Below are 6,842 nucleotides of genomic sequence, written 5' to 3'. Positions count from 1 at the left end.
TGATTTCTTCTTGGTTTAATTAACATTTGAGAGATTAATTTGTGATTGCTCATTAATTGTGTTTTCATTGTGAGTAATTGCACCTATTAGATTCCTATTACTTCATCTTCTTGTTAATTAATCTATGTGTGTGATTTTCACTAGAATAATTAATAAGTTGGGTCAATTACTAAGTGTGATTTCCTTGTGATTGACTTCTAATTAAGGGAATTTGGAGAATTAATCTCACTAATAGGGCAATAATATTAATTAGAAGGATTGATTAAGTGGTTTCATCAAATAAAGTGCCTCACTTTATTGAGTCGGATTAAATTTTCCTTAAACTTGATAAATTTCCATCTTAAAACTTGTTTGATTGATTACTTGTTGTTCACTCTTATTTGAATTTCATTTTGTCTTTGAAAACCAACCAAAACAACCCCCCCCCCCCCCCCTTTATACATACTTGTTGTTAATTTGTCACAATTGTTCTAATTGCTCTCTTAATTTCACCATTGCAAAACCCCCCTTCTCTTGGGTTCGATCCCATTACTTGCTACTTACTTGTCTTATAATTAGTCTTGATTAGTACGTATTGTGGTATATAAATGGTTAATTTGGTCGTCTTAAATAGCGACGTTTTAGGCGTGTCAAATTTTGGCGTCGTTGCCGGGGAAGGTAACGGTTTTGTTAGTGTTTTTATTGGTGGTTTTAGAATAGTTGTGTTAGTAAATTTTCATTTCACTTTTGTTATTGTTCTTTTTCATTACTTGTGTGAACTTTTTGATTGTGTGCTTTTGTGTAGAATTGTTTATGGTCAATACTAGGAACTCAAGTGAACCACTTTTTCCATTCAACCCGGAAATTCAAAGATCACTTGGTTGGATAGGACGAGGTATTAGAAGAGAGAACCCGGTTATTCAAGAAATTAATTCCGTGATTCAAGAAGACCGAGAGGAAGATAATAACATCACCTTTGTTATAGGAACCGATCCACAACCCATAAGTATTATCATGGATGATGCCGAGAATGAACCAGGGAATAATCCACCAAGGCCTAAGACTATCAAAGAGCTTATCGCCCCGGACCTTACACAAGTCCCCTTGTGTATCTTTTTTCTGACCCTAGCGGAGAATGCCACCTTTAAACTCAAGTCCGGGCTCATCCACCAATTGCCCCAATTCCATGGAACAAGTATGGAAGATCCCAATAAGCATTTGAACAAATTCCACGTGGTTTGCTCAAGCATGAAGCCTAATGGGGTTACCGATGAACAACTTCAACTAAGAGTCTTCCCTTTTTCACTCAAAGACGCGGCAAACGATTGGCTTTATTATCTCCCTACCGAGAGCATCACTACTTGGAATCACATGAAGAAGGCTTTCCTAGAGAAGTATTTTTCCGTTAGTCTCTCCTCTCAACTAAAGAAAGAAATAAGTAATATTGAACAAATGGATGGAGAGAACTTGTATGAGTATTGGAAGAGGTTCAAGCAACTTCTTGTTAGTTGTCAATACCATGGGTATACCGATCACAACCTACTCTTGAACTTTTATGGTGGTCTCCTTGAGGATGATGCTAGGATGATTAAAGCCTCTACCCAAGGAGGAATTGAGTACATGTCGGTCCAAGAAGCAAATGATTTGATTGAAAGATTAGTGGGAAGTTCTAGGAATTTTGGAAGGAGAGTAAAAAGGGCAAGTGTGGCATCTTCTTCAAAGCAAAACTCCAACCACATGGAAGACAAAGTTGATTTTCTTACCAACTTGGTTAAGGAACTTGCAAAGGAAATGAGAGTACATCTCATGTGAAATTTTATGGTCTTTGTAATGATCCAACCCATCCCACCTATGGGTGTCCATCTTTGCAAACGGAGGAAGCAAATGAAGCGGTGAATGCTCTTGAGTTTAGGAAGTTTGACCCCTATTCCAATACTTACAATGAGGGGTGGAAAGCTCACCCTAATTTTGGGTGGGGGGCAACCAAAATCAAAACCAAAAGGGACCTTCAAATTCTTCATTTCAAAAGCCAAACCAAAATCAAAACCAACCACAAAATTCCTTGGAAGAGATAATGAAAACACTTGCTATGAATTAAGTGGCAATGCAAAAAGACACCCAAGCTTTGCAAGCCAATACTAAAGAATTTCAATCCGCCATGCTTCAACAAAATCGGCTCACCGACTCTAGGATTGGTAACCTTGAGACTCAAGTGGGTCAAATTTTCAACACACTTACTAAATAACCTACTCAAGGAGGGAGTCTTCCTTCTCATACCATTCCCCCACCTACCAAGGAACAAACACAAGCGGTTTCCTTGAGGAATGGTAGGGAGTTTGAGGAGGCACCCAAGGCTCCTAAGAAATCAAGCCCCTACCGATTGTTCATGAAGTAGAGGATATAATTGAAGATGAAATTGAAGTAGTGGTAGAGGATGGGAAAGCATCTACACCCGGGCAAGTGAAGATTAATGAACCACTTCTGGAATATGAGCCACAAGCTCCTTTTTCCAAGTGCTTTAAATGACACAAGGATAGTTGACAAGAAGACTTCAAGCCTTTACGATATCTTTCGTAAAGTGGAGGTAAACATCCCACTTCTTGACCTTCTTAGTAGTGTACCAGAACATGCTAAATTTTTGAAAGAATTGTGCACTACTAAGAGGATCAACAAAGCTAAGAGTATGAATAAAGTGAGGGCTAGTGAACATGTCTCGGCAATGTTTCAAAAGCGTTTACCACAAAAGTGTGGTGATCCGGGCATGTTCACTATTCCTTGCAAGATTGGTGACTTGGATTGCCAAAGAGCTATGCTTGATTTGGGTGCTTCTATCAATGTTTTGCCTCATTATCTTTATGAGTCTCTTAAGTTGGGACCTTTGAAACCGACTCGTACGGTCATTTCTTTGGCTGATAGGTCCAACATCTACCCTAAAGGAATTGTTGAAGATATCTTGGTGAAGGTGGGGTATATGATTTTCCCCGCCGATTTCTATGTGATTGAAATGGAACTCGAGATAGGCTCAACTCCTATCTTGTTGGGAAGGCCTTTCATGAAAACTTCCAACACCAAGATAGATGTGTCTAGTGGATGCCTTACCATGGAATTTCAAGGTCAAAAGATTAAATATAGCATTTATGAGGCAATGAAATACCCGACCGAGACTTCCTCCATATGCTTTCTAGAAGTTTTGGAACCAATTATACAACCGTGCATGAAATTGTGTAAAATTGACACCTTAGATGTTGCTTTAACTAATGGAATGGTTGGAGAGGATATAGGGTATGTTTTATCTTGTAATTTGCAGGAAACTATCCAAGAGTTATAGGAAAATCCGCCAATGGAAGAGTGGGAAGAGAATGAAGCAATCCGGAGGGCAGAGAGAATTTCGCACCGTGCGAAAAAACTGGGCCAAAAAACCGCACCGTGCGAGTTTGCTGCTGCCCAGGAATTTTGCTTCGTTTCTTCCAGTTTGTTAGAGGAGCTACCAAAGGATAAACCCATTCCTTCTATTGTCAAGGCTGCTATTGTTGAAATGAAGCCCTTGCCAACTCACTAGAAGTATGCTTTTCTAGAAGATGAAGAAACTTTACCGGTAATTATTTCAAGTAAGCTCTCAAGTGAGCAAGAAGAGGCTCTCATTCGAGTTCTAAAACAACAAAAGGAAGCAATTGGGTGGACAATGGCCGACATCAAAGGCATTAGTCCCACCTTATGCATGCACCGGATCCTTTTGGAGGATGAAGCTAAACCCGTTCGCCAACCACAAAGGCGTTCGAACCCCCCAATGATGGAAGTTGTTAAGAAAGAGGTACTCAAACTCCTTCACGTAAGTATGATCTATCCCATCTCCGATAGTCAATGGGTTCGTCCAACCCAAGTTGTACCAAAGAAGTCTGGGCTAATGGTAGTCGAAAATCATGAAGGTGTTTTGATTCCCACTCGAGTTCAAAACGGGCGGTGAGTATGCATCGACTACCGTAGGCTCAATGTCGTGACCCGAAAAGATCACTTGCCGCTTCCCTTCATGGATCAAATGTTTTAAAGGTTGGCGGGAAACTCTTATTATTGCTTTTTGGATGGCTACTCGGGTTATTTTAAAATTCCAATTGCACCCGAGGACCAAACAAAAACCACTTTCACATGTCCTTTTGGAACGTTTGCCTATAGAAAAATGTCTTTCGGTCTTTGTAATGCACCGGGAACGTTCCAAAGGTGCATGATAAGCATATTTTTGGATCATGTGGAGGACTTTATTGAAGTATTAATGGACGATTTTACCGTTCATGGTCAATCTTTTGAGGATTGTTTGAGTCATTTTGCTTGGGTTTTACAAAGATGTATTGATACAAACCTTGTTCTCAACCATGAGAAATGTCATTTCATGGTTGATGAAAGCATAGTGTAGGGACATGTGGTCTCCTCTAAGGGGATTGAGGTTGATAAGGCCAAGGTCGATACCATTCGTACCTTGCCTTATCCTACTATTGTGTGTGAAGTGAGATATTTCTTAGGGCATGCCGGGTTTTACCGGCGCTTCATCAAAGATTTTTCCAAGAATGCCGCTCCTTTATGCAAGCTACTTCAAAAGGATTGTGGATTCATCATGAGTGAAGAATTCAAGGAAGCTTTTGACAAGCTCAAGGAGAGGCTTATTTCGGCACCCATAATTCAACCTCCCAATTGGAGTGAACCATTTGAGATAATGTCGGACGCGAGTAACTCTGCTCTTGGCGCGGTACTTGGCCAAAGGGTAGGAAGAGCACCCAATGTTATTCAATATACGTCGACAATGATGAACGAGGCTCAAAGAAACTATACCACCACCGAGAAATAATTTCTTGCGGTAGTATTTGCTTTGGAGAAGTTTCGACCTTATATTCTTGGAGCCAAGGTCATCATCTTCACGGATCATGCCGCCTTAAGGCATTTGGTGAACAATAAGGAATCCAAACCCCGTTTAATGCGATGGGTATTAATTTTGATTGAATTTGATGTTGAGCTCAAAGAAAAGAAAGGTTCAACCAACACGGTGGCGGATCACCTAAGTAGGATTGTGCAAGAAGAATCCCAATAAGCCTTGAACCCACCAATACAAGCCACCTTTCCGGATGACACACTTCTAGCCTTGTCTTCCATTGAGCCATGGTATGCTCACATAGTCAATTTCTTGGTGTTACAAGAATTTCCAAAAGGCATTTCTCGCTCCCAACGAGAGAAAATCAAGAGTGATGCTAAATACTATGTGTGGGATGACCCATACCTTTGGAAGTTTTGTGCCGACCAAGTTATTAGAAGGTGTGTCCCAGATGCCGAAGTCATTCCAATTCTTAAATTTTGCCATGAATATGCTTGTGGTGGGCATTTTGGAGCCAAGAAAACGGCTAGGAAAGTCTTGGAAAGTGGTTTCTTTTGGCTCACACTATTTCGGGATGCCCATGCCATGGTGAAGGCTTGTGATAGATGCCAAAGGGTTGGCAACGTTTCAAGAAGAAGAGAAATGCCACAAACCCTGATGATTTATTGTGAGGTATTCAATGTATGGAGCTTTGACTTTATGGGACCGTTCCCCGCATATTGTGGTTATATCTACATCCTTTTGGCGGTGGACTACGTCTCCAAGTGGGTGGAGGCTAAACCCACCAAGACCGATGATGCGAAAGTGATTTGAGAATTCATCAAAGCCAACATCTTCTCTCGATTTGGTTTCCCTAAAGAATTGATAAGCGACCGTGGGACACATTTTTGCAACAAGGCTATTGGAGCTTTACTCAAAAAGTATGGGGTAATTCATAAGGTATCTACGGCCTATCGACCTCAAACCAACGGCCAAGCCGATATCAAGGCTATCCTTAAGAAGACGGTGAATCTCGATCGCAAGGATTGGAGTTTGAGATTGGATGATGCTTTGTGGGCATACCGTACGGCCTACAAAACACCAATCAGGATGTCACCTTACCGCCTACTTTTTGGAAAACTGTGTCACTTACACGTGGAGCTTGAGCATAGGGCTTATTGGGCGGTCAAATCGTTCAACTTGCAATTGAGTGAAACAGGGCTTCATAGGAAATTCCAACTCCAAGAATTGGAAGAAATTCGAAATGATGCTTATGAGAGTGCTTCGATTTACAAGGCAAAAACAAGAGCATGGCATGACAATATGATTGCAAGGAGAGTGTTCCAAATTGGAGAGAAAGTCTTACTCTTTCAAAATCAGCTTAGACTTTTCTCGGGAAAATTGTTGTCTAGATGGATGGGGCCATATGAGGTGGTGTGCGTTTTTTCACATGGAGCAATCGAGATTAAGTGTCTAAAATGCGGGAAAATCTTGAAAGTGAATGGACAAAGGCTTAAGCACTATCATGAAGAAATTGAAGTAGGTGAAATGGAAACACTACACCTTATTGATCCCATTTATGAAGATTAATGAGAATGCAACTTTGTTGAGCCATCGACTTTAAATAAACGGCAAAAGTTTGTAAATATTTCTTCCCTTGCATTTAGCATAGTGCATATTTAATTTCCGCACTTTATTGCTTTTTATTGCATTTTTGCATGTTTAAATTAATTGCATCAATTAGTTATTGCATTATAATTTAATTTACTTGCAATTTCGTTAACGCTTTTGGCATGTTAGAATGTTTTAATGTGTGTGTTAGTGTATAGGATATCAACTCAAGGCATGTGTGAAGAAAGGAAGGAAGAAGCATGTGTAAAAGAATTGGCTAAGCTGAAAAATTTGAGAACAAAAAAGGCGAATCCAGCAGCAAACTCGCACAGTGCGAGTTTTCAGGTCCAATTTTTTGCACCATGCGAAAAACGCAGAGTACCACATTTCAGTCGAGATTTCAGTCAAGCCTTTC

General features: G+C 40.3%; 2 protein-coding genes across 2 annotated transcripts; both read left to right on the top strand.

Annotated features, from left to right (window-relative positions):
- The first annotated feature begins 2,467 nt into the window (after positions 1–2,467).
- Positions 2,468–3,538, top strand: LOC141595572 (uncharacterized). Its single transcript, XM_074415539.1, has 2 exons — positions 2,468–3,261; positions 3,451–3,538. The coding sequence occupies exons 1-2, from the start codon at positions 2,468–2,470 to the stop codon at positions 3,536–3,538; spliced, it is 882 nt and encodes a 293-aa protein (XP_074271640.1).
- A 123-nt stretch (positions 3,539–3,661) lies between these two features.
- LOC141595571 (uncharacterized) lies at positions 3,662–6,406 on the top strand. The gene is made up of 3 exons (XM_074415538.1): positions 3,662–3,790; positions 4,388–4,717; positions 5,777–6,406. The coding sequence occupies exons 1-3, from the start codon at positions 3,662–3,664 to the stop codon at positions 6,404–6,406; spliced, it is 1,089 nt and encodes a 362-aa protein (XP_074271639.1).
- The last annotated feature ends 436 nt before the right edge of the window (positions 6,407–6,842 follow it).

The sequence above is a fragment of the Silene latifolia genome, chromosome 8 (assembly GCF_048544455.1).
Source record: "Silene latifolia isolate original U9 population chromosome 8, ASM4854445v1, whole genome shotgun sequence".
NCBI lineage: Eukaryota > Viridiplantae > Streptophyta > Magnoliopsida > Caryophyllales > Caryophyllaceae > Silene > Silene latifolia.
The sequence above is the reverse complement of the archived record's forward strand: the minus strand, read 5'-3'. Positions and strand labels throughout refer to the sequence as shown.

Coding starts and splice junctions, on each gene's coding strand:
- LOC141595571 (XM_074415538.1), top strand. CDS start 3,662: ATGGCCGACATCAAAGGCATTAGTCCCACCTTATGCATGCACCGGATC. Junction 3,791..4,387: donor TGGAAGTTGTTAAGAAAGAG/GTACTCAAACTC, acceptor AGCATAGTGTAG/GGACATGTGGTCTCCTCTAA. Junction 4,718..5,776: donor GTAACTCTGCTCTTGGCGCG/GTACTTGGCCAA, acceptor GTAATTCATAAG/GTATCTACGGCCTATCGACC.
- LOC141595572 (XM_074415539.1), top strand. CDS start 2,468: ATGAGCCACAAGCTCCTTTTTCCAAGTGCTTTAAATGACACAAGGATA. Junction 3,262..3,450: donor ATGGTTGGAGAGGATATAGG/GTATGTTTTATC, acceptor CGTTTCTTCCAG/TTTGTTAGAGGAGCTACCAA.